This window comes from Coenobita brevimanus, chromosome 76, assembly GCF_032717465.1.
Source record: "Coenobita brevimanus isolate Jiangsu-jjx chromosome 76, ASM3271746v2, whole genome shotgun sequence".
Taxonomy (NCBI): Eukaryota; Metazoa; Arthropoda; class Malacostraca; order Decapoda; family Coenobitidae; genus Coenobita; species Coenobita brevimanus.
The window spans coordinates 15,176,030-15,198,896 of NC_137029.1; the positions used below are offsets into that span (position 1 = coordinate 15,176,030).

The 22,867-nt window shown below is 45.8% G+C and overlaps 1 protein-coding gene across 1 annotated transcript in view; it reads right to left on the reverse strand.

The window, feature by feature from the left end:
- Window positions 1-22,867, reverse strand: part of Nep3 (M13 family metallopeptidase neprilysin 3) — a 659,418-nt gene that overhangs the window by 544,756 nt on the left and 91,795 nt on the right. The window contains exon 2 of the mRNA XM_080279018.1: window positions 11,254-11,374. Within this exon, the coding sequence (XP_080135144.1) occupies window positions 11,254-11,374 (121 nt within the window). The remainder of the gene's footprint in view (window positions 1-11,253; window positions 11,375-22,867) is intronic.

The following is a 22,867-nucleotide window of genomic DNA, read 5'->3' on the forward strand; positions in this document are numbered from 1 at the left end:
AGACAGACAGAAAGGTGGTGGTGACATCTCCCTCATTTATCTTCTCTCCTTCATTTCTCCTCTTGTTTGCTGAGACAGCGTTGCCAGGCATATCTCCCTCCCTGTCACCCCCCACTCTTCTCCACCCCCTCTAGTGAGTTGCCTGCTTCACCTCACTCTCATTATGTCCGTCCACCTGAATGCGTCTCACCATTGCACCTCCCACCACCTTACTTTCCTGCATTACCTTCCTGCATTATGATAATGGTGTGATCCGGACTAATGTCTGATTATCGGAAAAGTCCAGGTTAGCAGGAGGAAGCCCAGATGTCACTTTTATCGGATTTTTTTTTTATCAGAATGGCTTGGGCCCCTGTTAGTCCGTTATAGTGAGGTTTTACTGTTTACACACATCTATCTATCTATCTATGTTTTTTTGTGCAAGCAAGAAGGAACCAAAGGTCAGGAGCCTTTATATGTATAATTAAACTCTTAATTATCCATCATCACAACATTTGGTCCAATGCAGTATCCAGCGCTGCTGCTTCGGCTCTATTATCGCAATATTCAGCAAAATTACGCAACATCCTGTGCTGAAACGGGAAGTAACTAGCGGCTCTATCAATATCTGGCATTAAGGCATTATTATCAACCGGCTCGTATGCATTAGTCAACCAACACCCAGGAAAACCCTGCAACATGCCAGCCAATGAGAACGCCAGCAACGTGCCAGCCAATCAGAATTTGTTGCAGGAATGGTCCATTTGGCTCGATGAGCCTACCATCACTCTTTCAATTCTCTCCCCGTGGATCTCGTTTAGTGAGGGCATATCTATGCTCTCTGCTCTTGTGACCATGTGGTGACAAAACCATAATACTAAAACTTACTCTGTGGCTTCACTCATTGTTGTTGCAAAGTTTGTGGCCTCTAAATGCTTTGTGTCCTAGTGTTCTATTTTGATTCTGAAATTACTGTACAGTTATTGCCACTAGACCACACGGGATTAAGTGCACTGTACTGTACTTTATGGTGTACAACTCTACCAACCACCGATGCCAACACTAGGTGAGTGCATAGTACACTATGAACTGTATTACTGTACTGTATCAATATTGTATTGTATTTTATGTTCAGTTTTCATCTTCTACTCATGGGAAAGTTTTTAGGACTGAGGGTTGAGAAAAACAAGAACAATAGTTTCAAAAATGGCATGCTCTTCATCGGTGGAAAATGTGTGGTACCTGTGCGGTTTTCTACCTAACGAACCAACTCTACCAACAAGCTTGCAGTACCTTACAGTATCTTGGCAAGTCCATTTTTCATGGAAAAATGAACTAAAGATATAAATCTTGAACATTTACTGGTGAACTGATGATCTGGAAAATAATGCTGTTCAGTAGAACTATCGTGACTCCCTTGTTCGCGGTTGTGAGCAAGGGAGTCATGATAATTCTAATGTACACCCTATAAAAAAAGAATCGGGACCCCACGAGCTGATGCGTCTCGCAATGACCACTGATACGCGCCAGAACTCAGTTGGGGCTTCAAATTCCTTCGTGCGGTGTGGCATATTGTATCGTGCAGTAAGGGTCCCGATTCTTTTTTTATAGGGTGTACATGGGAGTTATGATAATGTACTGTACAAGTGAGTCATGATAAATTGGCGAGCTGCGGCTCACCAATTTATTTCTCACCTGGCTGCTGTCACTCCATCCCTCACCTCTCAGCTGTTTTGCAGATAATACAGTACATAAGCATGAATTGCATGGAAAAATAAATTAAAGAAATAAATTTTGAGCATTTCTTGGTGAACTGATGATCAGGAATGAAGCGTTGTACTGTTCAGTAGAATTATCGTAACTCCATTGTTCACAGTTGTGTATATAGTTGCAACCTGCCAATTTATTTCTCACCTGACTGCCGTCACTCCACCCCTCACTTGCCACTCAGCTGGTTTGCAGACAATACAGTAAATATACAGGCAAACCCCAGTTTAACGATGCAATTGGTTAAGTAAAACCCCATCGGTAGGCAGGGTATCTTAAATAGGGGATGATTTAACATGTAAAGTATAGAGATGCTTTTTGAGCCTTCGGTTTCCCCCCAACCAAGTCCTAAACCCACCCAAATGAGGCCAAAAAAAAAAGTGTAATGCCAATCTCAATGGCTTAACAACTGTAAAAGAGGCTAACCTACGCCTAACACCTGTAAATAACTCACTAAAATCAACAAATAAAATCTGAAAATCATAAAACATGGGTCAGAAAGGACCAAACACTTCTCATCATTTACTTCTTGTAAGTCCAATTCTGGTCCCGGTCGTCATCCTTATCCCCCCCCCTACAGGCTAAGGGACATGTGGTGCTCCCTAGCACTCTCATCCTCCTCAAAGCCCTCAAACCCCATCTCCGAGGGAGAGTCAGAGGGGGGGGGGGAAGTTTGGTGAGGTGGGATGATGATAGCGCTGCCTCTGGGGGTGGCGATGGGGTGCGATGCAATGACTCATGAGGTGGCAATGGGGTGCGATACCCATCACAAAACCGGGGGTTGACCTAAGATAGGCAGGGTAGGGTGGTATTTCTACCCCATCACTATTCCAAGGTATCGCATATAAGGGTATCGTAAATAGGGGTTTGCCTGTATATACAGTCACTACTCGTTATACGTTGAACTGGTATACGATAATTCGCTACAACGATAACAAAAAAGTTGCGCCCCAAACTCCGGTTTATGATGAATTTCCTGTTATAACGATATTGCCATTGGAAAATTTTATACGAAGAGCCAGGCGCATGCACGGTGACCATTGCTTGTCTCAGGCAAAATGGCAGCCCCGGCATGCAAAGCACTGTTTTGGTTCAGTTGTGCATGTCCCGCCACCCCTTCAAAGCCATGTATTTTCCACTTGTTCACGTGTATCCTGTTCCTGTCTGACTTAGAGGCTGACCGCTACTGCCTGTAAGCACTATCTGTCCCTCATCCTTGTAGGGGATGACTTGGAGATGGCTTGGACCGATACAAAGTGATTAAGGTGGGTTGCGATTTTTGTTTCAGTCTTGGGTAAGTGACTTTGGGAAGCAGAGTTGACGTAACCCCCCTTTTATGTATTTCAATCTCCTGATTTATGATAAACTCATTATACATTAACCCCTCCGTGGCCGAAGGCCCAGAATTTTCCGTGCACGGCAGGCCGACGCCGGGGCCATTTTTTGAAGTTTCGAAAATTGATTTTCTTTTCTTGCCATATTGAAGAGAAAGTTTAGATGCACCTAACAGTGCAAATCCCAGCTTCCTAGACGCATTTTATGGCTTGCAATGGAGCCCGGAAGTTGCAGAAATATCGGCAACCGATATCGCCACCCAGGGGCGCTTCTGCAACGGAACTGGGCAGGTGTTATTTTTTTCTTTACCTCCCAAAACAATACGAATGGTGCTGAAATGTGCATATATGAGATATGATGATATCAAATGATTTCAGTACATAATCTGTTAGGAATGGCTGGAAAAAAAAAATGTTATGAACATTTTTTTCACCTTTTTGTTACAAAATATGTTTATGGTAGTTTCGAGTTATTTTTCATGTTATCGTTGTGCTCATGCTTGGAAAAGGGAGCGAAAGAGTCGAATTTTCGGTCCTAAATGAGAAAACTGCACGTCCTCCAAGGTTAGACTCTGCCACAGGAGAACAAAGTAGAGGGTCAGATCCGATTAGCAATGCGGAAGTCGAGTCGCAACTTCGAGCTCCCACACCACGAGCATGGCTAAAAATAGAATCGTAATGCAGTTTCAGAAGTCTGCTATTACGAATACAGATACAAAGCAGAAATAAATAAGTTTACAGATGGGGGAAAACGTATTTTTTCCGTAATAACATGTTCATCTTTATCATTTAACGTTCATCTTTATCATTTTGTTATTTTCACAACATATATTGCTGTCTCGTAAACTGGGTGGTTGTAAGTGTTTTGCAAGGGAGGAAAAAGATTGTATTTTCCGTCTGGGTCGAGATAATAGGTGTAACTATGTGTTTTTAGGCATGGCCACGAGCGAAAAAATCGTACATCCACTCGTCATGACAGCACGTGGTGAACTGACAGATGATATAATGTGAGACAGTGTTGCCAACTGTGACTATTAAGAATCCGCCAGTGGCACCCTCAAAATCCGCTAGATTCGGTGAAAATCCGCTAAAAATTTCTTAGACAGCTTTACATAAGAAAGCCTCTAAAACTATTATAAAAGGATATTGACAGTGTTCTGAAATTTATCTTAGACTATCTTTCACTGGAAAATGGTTCTGCTGCTTTCGTGTGTTTCACTGCCTTCGTATGCTTGCGTAAATCACTGAGTTTCGCAGTTAACTGACACTTGCAGTATAGACAATATGCCTTGGTCTTATAATTTTCAACTGGCTTTAACTAATCCTTTAAATCTGCATACGTTTCCCAGGTCTTTCTGTATAATTGAGAGTAAACTGGGGCCATTCTTGAAATTTAAGTATAACACTTCCTCTCCAAGTAAAGGATGAATGTGGACTGACTGAAGGACCGAAGGCCCCAGGCGCTCCCACCTTTGTACAGGACGGGGATGAACCTGAACCGAACGCACGTGAATGGGACGTGTGCAATCGTGCCACATAACTGTTCATACACTAATTTTGTTCCACAATTACTGATGCTAAGTAGTACTTTGTAACAATGAAAAAATCTTTTGTAAACAAGCAACCTAAACATATATTAATGGAAAAAATATCCGCTAGAATTTCCGTCAAATGTGCCGAAAATTTGCTAAAAAATCCGCTATACGCTACATGTCCAAAAAATCCGCTAGATAGATGGAAAATCCGCCAAATCTAGCGGGTTTTCCACTAAGTTGGCAACACTGATGTGAGAGGGTGAAGTCAAGGTCAGTTTCATGTCCCAGATTTTCGTTCACTTCCCGGAGGTTTTCACAGTTTTCTACAAGTTCCACTGCATCAAATGATCCAAACCATTACAGCAAACCTGAGCAAATAGGTAAAGATACCAAGACAAAAATGTATTTTTCACTTATTATCATGTCTTTTTTGTATGTGCCTGTATTACTTCATAATCGTAAATTGGTGGTTGTGTGTGTTTTGCAAAAGACGACAAAGATGATATGTTCTGCCTGGGTCAAGATAATGAGTGTAGTTGTGCTTGTTTAGGCATGTCTAGGAGTGAAAAAATCGAAAATCCACTCATCACAGCACCGGGCTTTGAACTTCTTGATGAGGTGTATGGGAATGTAGTGTAGGTCAGTGTGAAGACGTTCAGAACATTTGTTGGCTTCCCAAAAATTTTTGCAGTTCTTTATAGCCCGCGCTCAAACGATGAGTTTGGGAGAGTGTGTAAGAAACGGAACCTAAAGGTGAATGTAGGGAAGAGTAAAGTGATGGTCTTTGAGAGAGGTGAAGTTAGTGAATGTACAGCAAGGTTAGATGGTGAGGAATTGGAAAATGTGAGTACGTTTAAGTATTTGGGTAGTGTGATGAGTAAGGATGGAGGTTTGGAGGGTGAAGTGCTTGAAAGGGTACAGCAGGGAAGAAAGGTTGCTGGTTCTTTGAAAGCAGTGATAAGAAATAGGGAAGTGAGCATGGAAGTGAAAAAGTTACTACATGACAGTATTGTGATACCAACTCTAACGTACGGAAGTGAAGCTTGGACATTGTTGGAAGGACACAAGTCAAGAGTGAGAGGAGTGGAAATGAGTTATTTAAGAGGAGCCTGTGGAGTCACGTGGAGAGACAGGCTGACGAATGAGGATATAAAGGAGTGTTGTGGTGTGGATGTGGATGTGATAGGAAGCGTTATGAGGAACACACTGAGGTGGTTTGGCCATGTGGAGAGGATGGAGGGTGAGAGACTGACGAAGAGAGTGTATGTGAGTGAGGTGGAGGGGGGAAGAGGGAGGGGGAGGCCGAGGATGAGATGGAGGGATGGGGTGGAGAGGTATATGAGAGAGGAGGGTGTGAGTTGGAAGCAGGGCAGTGAAATGGTGGGGGACAGGGCGACTTGGAGGCTATTTGTTTGTGGCCACCCCAAACGGGATTGAGGCGTCTGGCAATAGATAGATAGCTCAAATGACGCCTGCGGCCATTGATTGGCTCAACGTCATTCGACGCTGGCGGCCACGGAGGGGTTAAGGTATAACCTGACATAACCCCATTGTATAATGAGTAGTGACTGAACTTACAAACTGCAAGTGCAGTAATTTTATCCAACAAAGCAAAGCTTCATTTTTGTCAGCGATTTCATCTCCTCTGTCAGTGCAAATGCATTCTAAGATGATGTATAAATTCATCTTTGAACACATCTGCACTGACACAAAAAATAAAATATACACTCACTACATATTCAGTCAAGCAGACAACAGACAACAGAGACTGGACAAGCACCATGCTACTCAAACATGCATTACTAATATGTTTGCATGTATAATGGGATAATGTGTTCTGGCGACTTTCCAAAGCTCACTTTTATCCCATCTCGCCATCCTATTGGATATAAATTTCCCTCTACTTATACCCACCAACAGGTAAAACACTGAAAGAGATATAACTTTTGTTATTAAGAACAAGAATTGTATCAAAATAGCATTAACAAAAGCAAAAGTTAGGCTGGGTACCCATGTGCTGTTGATGCGTAGCTCCACAGCACTCTCCCCCTTTCCCCCCACCCCCAATGTTATTTTTGCCACTGTGATGTTGCTGCTCCTGCACTTCCTTCTTCAATATCTTAGTTGAATCCTTCAAAGTCCTGGGCTGAAACAACGGAGTTGACTTCATGGTCAGAGGTGGATATACCAGGTTGTAGGTCGGCCAATCATTGTGAGTCTGGCGGGTGACATCGCCGCACGTAACTTTCAAACTGAGTTGCCAGGCCAACCGACTTCCAGTGTACACTTGAATTTTCTCTGTGTTGATTATGACCTGTTGCATTATGTTGACCGTATTAACCCGAGGCGTCCCAACAACGTATGGATACGTTGCCACGTTTTGTCACTGTGATACCCGACGACGTATCCATACATTTGGCAATTGTGAGGTCCATCATTTGCACATTTTTCAAATTTCGTGTGTGATTTTTGGTACGTATATGCAGGCAAGGTGTGGCGAGAAGGAAAATAAGGTATGATCCTTTTGTGTTGTCTGGGGAAGGCACGAGTGGTGAGGCAGGAGTGAAGGGTGAAAGGGAAAGTGGTGCGGTGGGAGTGAGGGGTGAAAGGGAAAGTGGTGAGGCAGGAGTAAGTGGTAAAAGGGAAAGTGGTGGTGGGAGGGAGGCAGTGTGAGCACGTGGTGTATGTGGGCAGCAGGCAGGTGAGAAGGAGCCGCTCCCTAGCACGTCTTTTGCTCTGCAGTATTCTCACACTTCCTCCCCACAGCCCCGTGATGTGGGGAAAGGAAGGGAAGGGAAGGGAAAGGGGAAAGGAAAAGGGAGAGGGAGGAGGAGCGCGAGCAGGGAGGGGTGCCGCTCTCCAGCTCCCCAACCTCCCCCACCACCCTCTCCCCCCCACCCTGACAAGGAATATCACACCTTGTTACATTACTGATACTGTGTGTGCTTCCGATAATATGACGCTCACTGTAAAAGTAAGGCCTGTACATATGCGATAATATGATGCTCAGTATAATAGTAAGGCCTGTAAGTATGTAATAACAATTATATAAAGTGGGAACGGGTGTAATGTTAGTGAAAAGTATTATATAAATTGAAAAATAGAGTGTAAGTTGAAACAAGTCATAGCAAGTTCGCTCACTATGTACACATGCGATAATATGACGTTCAATATAATAGTAAGGCCAGTAAATATGCGATAACAATTATATAAAGTGGAAATGGGTGTAATGTTAGTGGAAAAGTATTATATAAGTTGAAATATAGAGTGTAAGTTGAAACAACAGTCATAGCAAGTTCACTCACTATGTACAAAGACACAGCTATCTTCCAAAAGTTTGACGAACATATAGTGGAAAAATCAAACCATTTACAACAAGCAATAGTAGAGATTGGGTTTTCATTGTATTTTGCCAGGTGTAAATTATCTCTGGACGGAACTGGGAAGATAGTTTTGTCTTTCATTGTACATATGCGATAATAGTTTTGTCTTTCATTGTACATATGCGATAATATGACACTCAATATAAGAGGAAACCGGTAAACATGTAATAACGATTATATAAAGTGGAAACAGGTGTAATGTTAGTGGAAAAGTATTATATAAGTTGAAAAACAGAGTGTAGGTTGAAACAACAGTCACAGCGAGTTCACTCACTAGGTACAAAGACACAAATATCTTCCCAAAGTTTGATGAACGTATAGTGGAGAAATCAAACCATTTGCAACATGAAGTAGTAGAGATTGGGTTTTCATTGTATTTCGCCAAGTGTAAATTATCTTTGGACGGAACTGGGAAGATAATATTACGCTAAATAAAATCATAAGGCCTGTAAGTATGTGATTACAGTTCTATACAGTGGAAACGGGTGCAATGTTAGTGGAAAAGTATTATATAAGTTGAAAAAAGAGTATGTAAGTTGAAACAACAGTCACTGTGAGTTCACTCACTATGTAAATCACGCAAATATTATGCTATATATAATCGTAAGGCCTGTAAATATGTAATAACAGTTCTATAAAGTGGAAACTGGTATAATGTTACTGGACAAGTATTATGTAAGTAGAGAAAATGAAATGTATGTTGAAACAGTCATAGCGAATCATATGTTACCAATTTGGGCAATTTCGTTAAGCTCACTCAGTGGAACTATGCTTATTTCGCCTATATTTTTGTGTGAAAATCAATATATTCGTGTACTACATGTTATTTTGTTCCAAATTAATAAATACCTGCCAATTCTGAGTGATTTCCAGTACTTACCTCAACCACAGAAAATGGGACAGCAGCCGAGCGCCTTTACAGAATATGGTACCAGGTGCACGGCGGCTCGCCTGTTTTGACCATTTCTAGTCTCAGGTAAGCACTTTCTCTGTGATCTGCCATCGTTTCTCACCAAAAGCGGAGGTTTGAGCCAAAAAAAAAAAAAAAAAAAAAAATCCCAAATCTGCTGGGATGGGGGGGGGGGGCCAGTGGTGGTAAATCAGCTGGATGGGGTGGGTTAAAACACATATGAAATACTCAGCCGTGCGTTACTCAATGACTGACTGTATATTAGTTAACCCCTTAACCACGGGGCATCACTTTCGTGACGCTTGGGAGCAAGGGATCATATCGCGGGGCGTCGCTTTTGTGATTCTGTGTTATTTTGAATTCACCCGGGCTTCCAAGTGGGTGCTTGTATCATCTATCAGTACTGCCAATGTCCAACACTAGTCAGCACTCCTAATCTCATCTGTACTCCCATCCATTGTTGACAATTTAGCCATTTCTCCCCGTTCTTGACTCCCCTCCCTACCCCCTCTCCATTACCCTATCCTCTCGCCTGCCCGGCCGTGCTACGCTAAGTAAATCTTCCCTGGAATTTTTCACTGATTTCATCCATTGAAATAAGCCCTATGCCCTATTCTTATACCAAATAATATATACAAGAAAGAAATAAGGTAAGTGAGAGTGCCATACACCTGGAATTGGCTAATTATCACCTGACAACACCTCACGTGCGCTCGTTTGCTAATTTTCGCTGTTTTTTTCCCCTTGAAATATGCTGTATAATCTATTTTCGTAATAAATATACATATAAGGAGGGAAGGGAGAAGCCTAAGTGATATTTACGTTCACCTGGAACTACCTAATTTATAATGTATTGTCTAGATTTCCTGCCAATCATTTCATTGCTATACATAGCTGTTTCAAGAGCTAACGTTGGAAGGACTGAATATCCCCTAAGTAGGCCTCCACCCGGCCCTCCCTTATCAGTTTACTCTCATCTTCCGAAGTGGAGGTACGTCTGTTTCCTCTTGCTGACTTCAGGGACTTTTTCACCCCCATGCAAAGGGCCCTGTGACCTTTACCCCCTACTAAACCTCGTGTGGAAAGAGGTAAAGGGCTGACAATTGATAAAAGAGTGACTACGATCTTTCTATTGAGTAAAACAGTGCAAGTGGAATTGTAAATAATGTGTAAATAATGTGTAAACAGCAAGTGAAAGTAATGAATGTAAATATACGTGAACAATGGAAAATAGTTTTATAAGTTACTTCAAGTGACAGTGCATAACACAGTGTAAATAAAATAGAAATGTAAATAACGTAAACAAAATAGAGAACATAAATAGAAATGTAAATGAGTAGTATTATAAGAATACGAATATACACCCTAGGAGTAATGAAAGTGAAAGTTTCACTCTAGCATGTCTGAATACTATGAGTTATGAGAGTGAAGATGAAAGTGACATTCACTCTCAATGCTAGTATACAGGACGAGAAAGTGAATGCTACGTATTTTACTGAAAGAAATTGAATCCCTACAGTGACAATAAACTAATACTACTGAAGGAAACTTATGGATAAAGACTGTAGATATATATAAGTGTTATATAGTAATAGAAATATAAAGTGTGAGGGGTTTTATGAATAATAAATGACAGAGTACCAAGAGCGAACTAGCACAAGTGCGACGGTCAGACGCGCTCATAATTTTCATTGCATTCACAGTGTTTTTTTTTTTGGAGTATGGATTCCAAACTACTTGAAAATCATAGAGTAGTGTTTATAGTGTTAATATCTGGCTGTGGTAATCATATTACGGGTTGTCAGGAAGTGTAAAGCGGAGACTTCGTTACCCAACTTCAGAGGTCTCCACAAGTCCTACAGTAATAGACGAAGGCTCAACAAACATTCCAGGAGAAAGCTGAAGGTATGTGCCATAAGCATATGTAATTTTAATATTCTAGGACTAATAACTGATTTTTGGCAAATATTTTTTGAGAGTCTGTTGGAGCCCGAATAACCCCGCGGCACACGCAAAACATCGGTAAACATGCCCGCGGTGTAGGGGTTAAGCAATCTTTTCATCTGAAATGTTTATTGTAATACATAATAAAAAATTAAAACACATTGTTACTGATGAATGCACTCAGACAACCAGTCAACTGCCAGTTTTCAAAAGTTTTAGCCTCTCCTCAGAAAAGATCAAATAGGCTAGTGAGAAATCCAGTGTTATCTGATAAGAGACCCTTCTGAGACTCCAGTGTTAAGGGTGAGAGAGATCAACATCTCCCTTAATGAACCAAATCCACATATTATTACCTGGTGAGAGAGCATGTGAGAGGGCGTGGATCGGGAGAGGGTGGGTGCGATGTGAGACATTCTGAACATGCAACACTGCCACGAGGACTGTAACAACCACCAACAGTAGCAGCCACCCCACCAACAGGGACTTCTCCAGTCCAGTGCGGGATCGCCACCAGTGTGAGCCCTGAGGAAAAGTTGACACCTTAGCAAAGTTATACTGAGCAAGAACATGTCTTCATTTGCTGCAAGCCTTCCATCTACCTACCTGGTGAACTGAAAGTGGCGGATCATGAAGAGTGAACAGATATAAAGCAAATCTGACTGACAGCTAATTATTTTCTTCCTGATATGCATACTCTATCAGGTCCACAAACCTTAAAACGAGCAGATCATACATTGTCTAAACGGAATTCCTGAATAAAAATCAAATAAAATATAATGAAACAAGAAGGAGCACTAAGACAGTCAAGCATTGGCACATACCATCTGGTTTAAGAGCTGAATATCTGACTTTGTCCTGTGATCACGAGCTTCAGCCAATTGCTTTCAAATTTGAATTTCTTCAGTCCTGCCTGATCCTTCACTCTTCCAACAACTTGGGTCTATGTGGAATCAAAAGTTTATCCCTGGCTGACCCTGAGTCTTTTGACCAAGTCTGGTCCAAATTGAATCAAAATTGTTTGAATTAGAGGGCTGATCATCCGACATTACCCTGTGACCTTGAGCTTTTGCATGTTTTCAGTGGTGAATCCCTTTATCCTTGCTTTACCCTGAACCCTCCCACAAGGCCTGGTTTAATTCAGGTCACAACTGCTTAAGTTAACCTTGCCATTAAGCTGACCTTTGGCCTTTCCTTGCGATCTTGGCATTTAACTGACTGTTTCCAATTCGAATTTCTTTATTCTCACCTTACTCCCAATCCTTCCACAAAGCTTGGTCAAAATTATATACCATACTGTTATGCAGTGTACTCTGCGCCCAACTCCTCGGGTCCAGATATGGTGTGGGCCTTGGGTTCTTTATTCTTGACCAGGCTAGAGTATGCAGACAAGGAGGTAGGGCTCAAAAACAAATTGACCAAGTATGTACATATATTAACCAAGGAGTGGTGTACAACAATACAAACAGCAGTACATGAACAATCCTACACAATACTAGTGTATTAGACAGTACAGAGTAATATGAATCACACTTACACTAATTATACACCGCGATACAATACATATATGACACAGTACACTAGATATGCCTCATTAAACACACGAAGGGGTAGGGGTACAATAGGACCTTTAGCACACTCTATCTCGGTAAGAACACATACGTGTGACATGGACAGGATATTACCTTACTTCACAATACACTCGCGTGACAGGAACACAACGTTGTATCGCTCATAATACACTCACGTGACATGAACTGGATATACGTTACTTTATGATGCACTCGCGTGACATGAACACAACGTTATATCACTCATAATACACTCACACAACATGAAAGGGATATACGTTACTTTACAGTACGCTCACGTGACATGGACGCAGTGGTATATCACTCATAATATATAGTACTCGCATGACATGGACGGGAGATTGCATTACTTCATAATGCACTCAAGTGACATGAACGCAATGGTATATCACTCGTGTGACATGGACGGGATATGACCGTAAGTATGGTATATAACAGCACAATCACCTACGGGGTATGGACATAACACTTATACACTAACTGGGGGATATGGGGTCAGGTCGGTCGTGTATTGCATGGGGAGGAGACACACGTGTGACGGCCAGGACTGATTTCACTGTACCAATGATAGCACTAGGCATATGTTAGGAGTGGGGGTCAGGTAGTCTATCCCCCTGGATCACAATGTAGCGCACACACACTGGGGCCAGGGTTTCACTTAGGGCAGTGGGGGAGGGGGACACTTTTCACAGGGGTGTACAATAACACAATAGGGGGAACGGGGAGCACAGGTAAAATGAGGGGTACACACACAGTTGAGAGCACTGTAACTCACTGGTACGGCTGGATGGTGAGTGGCACTAGAGGCGTGCCTGGGGCTGCTAGACAGGCAGCCGTAAGCGGCAGCCGGGAATAGGTGGAGGGTTGTCAGGGGTGTGCTCCCAGTAGAAGTCGCTGTTGGCGTTGCCTGGGGTCCAGGAGGAGCTGAAGGGCGGAGTGGTGGGCAGCCCTTTCCTGGCAGGGGCCCTGGGAGAGTGGTGGCCCTCAGGACTAGGGCCAAACAAGGCCAAGAGGCGCTAAGCACCGTGCCTGCCCTTTGTCGTGGTAGGCATCCTGGGGGTGGACCTGGCCTGGTTCGGGCCAAGGGTAGGCCGCGGGACTCTCATCGCCTCCTTGGGGCTGCAGTCTTGCCTGGAGGAGGCAGCCGTCAGGGGGTGCCTACAGCTGCCTGCACTGGAGGGAGTCCAGCACCTGCTGTTGATGTTGGGGGCAGCTCGCTGGCGCCTGGGATTGTGGTCTCGCCTGGAGGAGAGGGCCATCAAGGGTGGTCTGAGATTGCTCACTCCGGGGGAGTCCGTCAGCGGCTGTAGGCGACGTGGGGTGGGGTCGCAACGACAGGATACCTAGCCTCAGGATGGTGTCAACCTAACTGGTCTCTGGTAGGGTACTTGTGGGGGAGCAGTCTCCACTTTCCATACAGGAGGGGAGGTGAGAGGGGTGCCTCACTCTGCCACAGGATAGGCAGGCTAAGCAAGAGGCATTGCCCTTGTGGGGAGCCTCCAGAGTCACGGAGGGGAAACGACCAGTGGTCTGCTCCCCAGCTTGGCGGGCCTGATGGTCCCTGCCACAACTCCTCGCCGGAGTGTGGGAAGGAGGTCTGGAGGACACCCCTTCGGCCAGGCAGATCCAGTGGACACTGCCTAGGCTCCCGCCTTGGGTAGCAGTCGAAGGTCTGGTGGACACTCCCTCAGGAGATCGCTCATCCCTGGGACGACCGGAGGGGGGAGGCCCGTGGGGTCTCCTGGCAGGCGCCGCAGATCCGGTGGACATTGCCCTCCTGCCATCGGGGGATGGCACAGCTGGGGGATGACTGGTGGTCTGCCCCCCTGTGGTAGATCTGGTGTATACTACCACTGGGCCCGCTGCCCTCCTGCGGAACACTAACGACAATCGTCTAGGGGACGTTACGACACACTGGCTCCCCGAAGTGGGTGGCAGAAGAAATAGAACTGGTGGTCACTCCTCCGACAGCAGATCCGATGGATGCTACTGTGCCGCTGCCCCCCCTGTGGTGTAGTAGGAACTAAAGCTCCGGTGCAATCCCTTCCTCTTTTAGAGGCAGGTCCAGTGGACACTGCCTCTGAGGGCCTACTTGGGACTTGGCTACTGCAAGTTACACCCTGATTCTGGTAAGCACTTGCTCCATAGGAGTGTAACACACTCAAACTGACTACCGCCTGGTGGTCTGGCTGTGTGGAAGAGGGGCATCGGGTCACGGAGATGTACGTACCTTTTGCACGGAACACGGAAATACCTCCCTATTGTCTCCTAGTGGGGTGGGGGTTACCTCCCTATGCTCTCCTCCTGGGGTGGTGGTGTCACGCTCACTCCGCCGGGTGGATATTTCACCACCATCGCGGGGGTGGCAGTTGCGACCCCGTGACCGGAGTTGGTAAACGTCGACAGTGGGGGTGCCCTGTGAGGGCGTGAGGTGGTGAAGGAGGTTCGTCCAGTAGAGTGTTGGCCAGTTTGGCTGCTGATGTGGAGAGTGGACTACTGTGAGTGTGGATGGTAGGGGCATCTGCTGTAGGTGGAGGAGCTGGGTAGTGCCCTTGAGGCATCGCTTGCATCCTCTGGCTGGAGTCCAGAAGATGTGTTTAATCTTCATCTCACGTGGTAGAGACAGAGGGGCTTGATGTATGTTGTCTGGCTGCAGACTGGAGATAGGTGAGGTCGCCTTGCTTTTAAGAGATTGTGTATGGGTAAACGGCTTAGTGGGGTGGGCCACTGAGATGTCCTATGGGGCATGGTGGATTTTGAGGGTGAGGGGAGCAGTGTTAGGAGGTGAGGTGAAGGGTGAGGAGGGTGTGTGGGTGTATCTGGGCAGAGGGCGGGACAGGAGGCCCGACCTGGTAGGGGTGGTGGTGAGTACCGGCGTAGGGAGTGAGGGATGGGTTGTGGGTGTGCATGCAGGAGGCATGGTGGTGCGGGGAGGTGGTGATGGGGATGGGCGTGAAGGGGTGGTGGCGGGTGAACGGGCCTCAGCATTATTTGCAAGGGGTGTTGTTGCTGGGGCTGGCGTGTGGTTGGGGTGTGCGTTTTTTTTTTTTTTTTTTATGCGAGGAAGAAGGAACCAAAGGCCATGAGCCCGCAGTAACAGTTCCCTCCAAGAGAAAAACAAAATACAATAGAGAGCCAAATTCAAGATCCGATCATTTTGAGATGTCTGGACACACTACGTTTGAAAGACTGGAGATCATAGGCAGCAGGAAATACAGACAGAGGGAGACAGTTCCAGAGCTGACCTGTTGCATAAATGAAAGACTGGGAGTAACGGTTAACTCTTGCATTAGAGAGTTGGACAGAAAAGGGATGAGAGTTTGCTGCCAGACGGGTGCTACGCGCCCGTCGTAGAGGTGGAGGAATGCAAGCAGACAGTTCAGAGGAGCAGTGACCATTAAAGTAGGGATAGAAAAGAGATAAAGATGCAACAGTGCGGCGAAGAGACAGAGGTTGAAGGGAGTCAGTAAGAGGGGGAGAGTTAATGAGACGAAAAGCCTTTGACTCCACCCTATTGAGAAGAGCTGTATGTGGGGAGCCTCCCCACACATGAGAGTTGTACTCCACACAGGGGCAGATAAAACTCCTGTATAGAGTCAACAATTGTGCAGGGGTAAAGAAAGAGCGGAGTCGGCTTAGCACACCCAATCTCTTGGAAGCAGATTTTACAAGAGATGTAATATGATCTTTCCAAGATAAGTCCCGAGTAAATGAAACCCCAAGCATGTTCAAGGATGATGCAGGATTAAGCTGAATATTATTAAACATTAGTGGGTATACCTGTGGAAGATTTTGTCGGGTTGATAGGTGTAAGAACTGAGTCTTAGATGCATTAAAGACAACCATATTATTTTTACCCCAGTCAGAGATATGAGCCAAGTCAGACATTAGGTGTACCATAGCCTCATCCCTTGTTTCTTGAAGTAACTGTTGAGATGGGCATTGCGGGAACCGAATGGAAAGGTGAAGGGTGGAGTCATCAGCGTATGAGTGGATAGGGTTAGATGTACAGCTTAGAAGATCATTGATGAATAAAAGGAAGAGAGTTGGTGATAGGACAGAGCCCTGAGGAACACCACTGTTGATAGATCTAGGAGAAGAACGATGGCCGTCTACAACAGCGGCTATAGAATGACCAGAAAGGAAGCTAGCGATGAAGGCACAGATAGAAGGATAGAAACCGTAGGAGGGCAGTTTGGAAATTAAAGATTTATGCCAGACTCGATCGAAAGCCTTTGAGATGTCAAGTGCAATGGCAAAGCTTTCACCAAAGTCCCGAAAGGAGGATGACCAGGAGTCTGAAAGGTAGGTGAGAAGATCGCCAGTGAAGCGTCCCTGACGGAACCCATACTGACGATCGGAAAGAAGGTTGTGATAGGAAAGATGCCTTAAAATTTTTCTATTAAGAATTGACTCGAAAACTTTTGAAATACAGGACGTTAAAGCAATTGGACGATAGTTGGAGGGTTGGGAGTGGTCACCTTTCTTTGGGACTGGCTGAATGAGAGCAAACTTCCAGCAAGAAGGAAAGGTACAAGTTGACAGACAAAGGCAAAATAGTTTGCCTAGGCAGGGTGTAAGCACAGAAGCACAGTTCTTGAGAACAACAGGAGGGACCCCATCAGGCCCATATGCCTTGTTAGTACTGAGGCCAGTGATGGCAGACAATACATCAACTGAAGAAATTTTAATGTCAGCCATGAGGAAGTCAGAGGGGGGAAGTGATGGAGAAACAGCACCGGAATCGTCTAAGGTGGAATTGGAGGAGAAAGTCTGTGCGAAGAGATCTGCTTTATCAGTAGAAGAAATAGCTACAGAACCATCAGAGTAGAAAAGAGGAGGGAAGGATGATGAGGTAAAGTTGTTAGAAAGATTTTTGGCAAGGTGCCAGAAGGAGCGGGAAGAATTCGAGTTGGAGAGTTGAGAGCATTTAGTGTGGATGAAATTATTTTTAGTAGAGCGAAGAACAGACTTAGCACTATTCCGGGCAGAAACATAAAGAATATGTGATTCAGGGGTGGGTTGGCTCCGGTACCTTTTGTAGGCCTTCTCCTTGTTGTGGACAGCATTAGAAGAAGCGTGATTAAACCAAGGCTTTCTTGCATTAGTCAAAGGATATGAGAAAGGAATGTATGCTTCCATACCCGAGAGAATAACCTCCGTAATGCGAAAGGCACACTCAGATGGCTCACGGCCATGGAAGCAATAATCATTCCAGGGAAAATCAAAGAAGTACTGCCTGAGGGCCTCCCAGTCCGCAGCTCCAAAATGCCACAGATGACGTTTCCCTGGAGGGTCCACAGGCCGTACCGGAGTGATAGGACAGGTTAAGGTAATAAGGTTGTGATCGGAGGAGCCAAACGGAGAGAAAAGATTAACAGAGTAAGCAGGAGGATTAGTTGTGAGGAAGAGGTCAAGTATGTTGGAGCTCTCTCCAAGGCGGTCAGGGATACGGGTAGGGTGCTGTACAAGCTGCTCTAGGTCATTAAGGATAGAAAAGATGTAGGCTTGTTCACCAGGTGGATCCGTGAAAGGAGAGGAGAGCCAAAGGTGGTGGTGAACATTGAAATCTCCAAGAATGGAGATTTCAGAGAAAGGAGAAATGGACAGAATGTGTTCCATCGTAGAAGTAAGATAGTCGAAGAATTTTTGATAGTCAGTAGAATTAGGGGATAAGTAAACTGCACAGATATATTTAGTCAGAGAATGACAGGAAAGCCGAAGCCAGAGTGTGGAGAATTCAGAAGAATCAAGTTCAGGAACACGAGAGCAAGATAAGTCGTTGCGTATGTATACACAACAGCCACCTTTGGCTTTGAAATGAGTATAGAGAAAGTAGGAGGATACAGAAAAGGGTTTGCTGTCAGTTGCCTCAGACAGCTGAGTCTCCGTTAGAAAAAGAAGGTGAGGTTTAGAGGAGGAGAGGTGGTGCTCAACAGAGTGAAAGTTAGATGAAAGGCCACGAATGTTGCAGAAATGAAGAAGAAGAGAGTCAGACAGTGGTTCCAGGCACCTCGAGTCGTCACCGGGAGAGGGGCAGATGGCAGGGGCATTTATGGTCCCCCCCCCTGGGGACTCCGAGGCTGGGTGAATTGACGCCATTTTGGTGAATTTTGAATAGGAAGTGTAGTGTGTACTATGCATGTAGTTTGGTGAAGATAGTTAGAGAAATTTGTACTGGAGAGCATGCTGGCCTACTCTCTGTGTAACTGAGACACTGAAAAAGTTCAGCAAAGGGGGATGGTCAGGAACTAGTCCTGAGGGCTGATGAAACGGGAGCTCCAGCACTCCCTGTCATCAGCTTTCCATCCACCTCGGGAGTACTGCCCTGCTCGACTGGTGGGTGAGGGAGGAGATGAGGAGGTGAGGATGAGAGAGGGGGGTGACTGGTGGGGGTGGTGGATGGGGTGGGTGGGCGCGGGGGCATTGGACAGCCACGTGGTGTGGGACTTGAGGGCGGTGGCGTGGTGCAGGTGGATTGCGGCGAAATTGTTAGAGGTGAGCCGGGAGTGGAGGAGGAGGGGGAGGTGTCCGGGGTGAGGGTGGTGGCGATGGCAGGGATGCTGGGCGAGGACAGGGAAGGGGAGAGGTAGCAGGAGTTGGAGTCGTCAGGGTCCGATGGAGAAGTGAGGGCAGTGGTAGGCAGGTGATGGTGGTGGTGTGGTGACATGGGGGGGGTGAGAACGCGGCACATGTGGTGATTTCAGTAGGTACATATGGTGTCGTGGTATTGGATGATGACCTGGTATGGGTTGGGAACTTTTACAATTCTGTAGAGGCTGGTGTAATGTGGAGATAGCTTGGCTGGTGTTGGCAGTATGGCAACCATGACGGAGTCACCTGGTTTGTAGGGGTTGGTTGCAAAGGTGTTGGGTGCTAGATCTTGGGTGGCTTGGAGCTGGTAGAGTTTACGTTTGAGGTGGTGAAGGGGGTTGGAGGAGGGGGGCTGGTGGGTGCTTGCATGTGGTGGTGGAAGGGTAAGAGTAGGGGGTGGCTTGCCGAACACTCATTTGTGTGGTGTACTGCCATCCTCATGGGGGCAGGAATTAATGCCACATTGGACTAACTTGACGTGCACTGGCCAATCGTCATTTTGCGTTGCTTGTATCCTGGTACGCACTTGGTTAAGCAAGGTGCAATGGATCCGTTCACAGATGTCATTCCCTTGGAGCCAGTAAGGTAAGGAGTGTGAGACGTCATAGCTGAAGCGGGTGGAGAGTTCGGTCCAGATCTTACTTGAGAATTCTGGGGCTCTGTCGGTGTGGAGGGCCTGGGGGATGTCAAAGTATGGGAACACGTGGTGAGTCAGGGTGTCTGCGATGGCAAGGGCGTGATGTTCTTTCACTGGGTAGGCGATTAGGAACTTGGAGTAGGTGTCCATGAATGTGATTATATATTTGTAGCTTGACTTAGGTGGGAGAAAGCTGACGACATCCACTGACAGCTGCCAAGGTTTGCTGGCTAGGATGTGGCCGGGTGGACCCAGTGTTCTGGTGGTGTCCTTCCCCAGGGCATAGGTTCAGCATGACTGGATAACCTGTTGGGCGAGTTTGGAGGGGTTCGGGGTCCAGAGAGTGTCACTGAAAATTTGGAGGAGTTTCTTGGTGCTGAGATGGATACTGTTATCAGAGTGGAGGTGTATTAGGGTGTCTAGGGTGGTGTCTGGGTCCAAGGTGATATGTACTGAGTGGGTGCACAGGTGATCGCTGTGTCGCTGTAGCATAGAAGAAACATGGGCGGGCATCCAGTTGAGGTGGACTTTGGCTTGCCATTGTTGCAGGAGGGTGGAGGTGGTTTGGACGGAGTTTATGGGGAGTTGGGAGAGAGCATCATTGTTGGTTTGGAGTTTGCCTGGTCAGTAGGCAATATCGAAATTAAATTCTTCCAGAGTCTCTCTCCAGGGTTGATTTAGGCATTGTTTGTTTCTGATTGTCACAGCTACTGTAGGGAATGGTGGTCCATGATGATGGTAATGTGGGTGCCTGCTAGACAGGCTTGGAAGTATTTTACAGCCCAGATGATGCCCAAGCATTCCCGCTTAGTGGCAATGTAGTTTCTTTCCACCTGGTTTAGGGTGTGACTGGCACAGGCAATGATGTGTTCTTTGCCGTCCTGTACTTGAGCTAGGACAGCGCCGATCGCCACTGACAACACATCTGTGTACAAACGGAAGGGGAGGGTATAGTCGGGGAACGCTACCATGGGGGCGGTGATGAGTTCGTCCTTGAGGGTGCAGAAGGACTGCAGGCGGTCTTCAGTCCATGTGAAAGGTTCCCCCTGTGGCGGGGGGGACACAACCTGGACGCACTATGGGGTGGTACTACTACTCTGCGGCCAGGTTGTGTTAGGAAGAATACTGCCACTGTATTCCCTGCGTGTCGTAAAAGGCGACTAAAAGGGGCGGGGTGAGGGGACTAGGGACCCCCTCCTCTGTTTTTTAGTTCCTAAAAAAAGACAGGCCAGAGAAAGGGATGGGGGATGGAGTTATCCCCGTACCCTGAAGATTGGGTCTATGAATGTGCATGGATGTAGTACGATTGAGGCTAAAAGGGAGGAGATTGGGAGAATGTTTGTGAGAAGAAAGTTGGATGTGTTAGCTTTGAGGGAAACGAAGATGAAAGGGAAGGGGGAGTCTATGTTTGGAAGTGTGAATGGAAGATTGTCAGGTGTTGATAGAGGAAGGGCAAGAGAAGGTGTGGCCTTGTTAGTGAGTCCGGAAGTACAGCAATGTGTGATTGAATGGAAGGAGGTGTCATCGAGACTGATGTGGGTGAAAGCGAAATTTGAACGTGAGTTGTGGGTGTTTGTGAGTGCATATGGGCCTGGTAGTGAAAAGGATCAAGAAGAGAGGGAGTCTTTCTGGAATGATGTTGATGAGTGTCTGCAGAGTTTTGGAGCGAATGTGAATGTGGTAATGATGGGAGATTTGAATGCTAGAGTGGGAAATGTAGCAGTTGAAGGCGTAGTTGGTATGCATGGTGTGCCTGGAAGAAATGAAAATGGGGAACGAATGATAGCGATGTGTGTTGAGCGAGAGATGGTGATTGGGAATACGCTGTTTGAGAAGAAAGATATTTATAAGTATACATAGGTGAGACAGGAGGGTGGAAGGGTTGTTGATAGAGCTTTGATGGACTATGTGGTTGTGTCTAGGAATGTAATAGGAAGATTGTTGGATGTGAGAGTTCTGAGAGGGAAGGGTGGAGGTATGTCTGACCACTACCTGGTGGAGGGAAAGTTAAGAGTAGGTAAGAGATGGGTGAGAGCTAGGAGGGTTAGGTGTGGCAGGGAGGTTTTGAAAGTCAGTGAGTTGGATAAAAGAGAGAAAAAGATAGAGTATCAGGAGAAATTGAAACATGAGTGGAACACAGTGAAAGATCGGGAAAATGGCAGCGTGGAGGAGGAATGGCAGTTGTTTAAGAGTGCTGTGGTGGGGCATGCAGAAGAGGTGTGTGGTGTGAGACGTGTGGGTGGTGGTGTAAGAAAAGGAAGTGAATGGTGGTGCGAGGAAGTAAGTATGGCTGTGGCTGAGAAGAGACGTGCATATGAAGTGTGGCTGCAGAGGAAGGATGAGATGTCATATGAAAGGTATAAGGAGAAGAGGAATAGAGCGAGAAGGGCTGTGCGTGATGCTAAAGTGGCAGCAGATGAGAGGTGGGGTAGGCGGCTGACAGAGAATTTTCAACAGAATAAGAAAATGTTTTGATAGGAGGTGAAAAGGGTGCGAAAGGGAGAGTCTGGGAAGGAAGAACGAGTAAAAGCAGAGGATGGAAGGATGTTAATTGAGATGGATGCAGTAAGGAAGAGATGGGCAGAGTATTTTGAAAGATTGTTAAATGTAGAGGAGGAAAGAGTGGCTGAGATTGGGGCGGATGGAAGGGTGCAAGGAATAAATGCGTTGGGAGAGTTGAATGATTCTTTGATCACGAAGGAGGAAGTGGAGAAGGCAGTAAAGGAGATGAAAACAGGGAAAGCTGCAGGTATGGATGGGTGTGCTGTGGAATGCCTGAAGGGTGGTGGAGTGACTATTGTTGACTGGTTAGTAAGATTGTTGAATGTGTGCTTTGTGAAAGGTATGGTGCCAATTGACTAGGCAAGTGCTTGTGTGGTCCCGTTGTATAAAGGCAAGGGTGATAAGTATGAATGTACTAGCTTTAGGGGTATAAGTCTGTTGAGTGTTGTAGGTAAGGTGTATGGTAGAGTGTTAATTATGAGAGTTAGAGAGGGTACAGAGGGAGTGATTGGTGATGAGCAGTGTGGCTTTAGGAGAGGGAGGGGATGCGTTGATCAGGTGTTTGCTGTGAGACAAGTGTGTGAAAAGTATTTAGCGAAAGGCAAGGATGTGTTTTGGGCATTTATGGATTTAGAGAAAGCGTATGATAGAATTGATAGGGAGGCTTTGTGGACTGTTTTAAGATTGTATGGA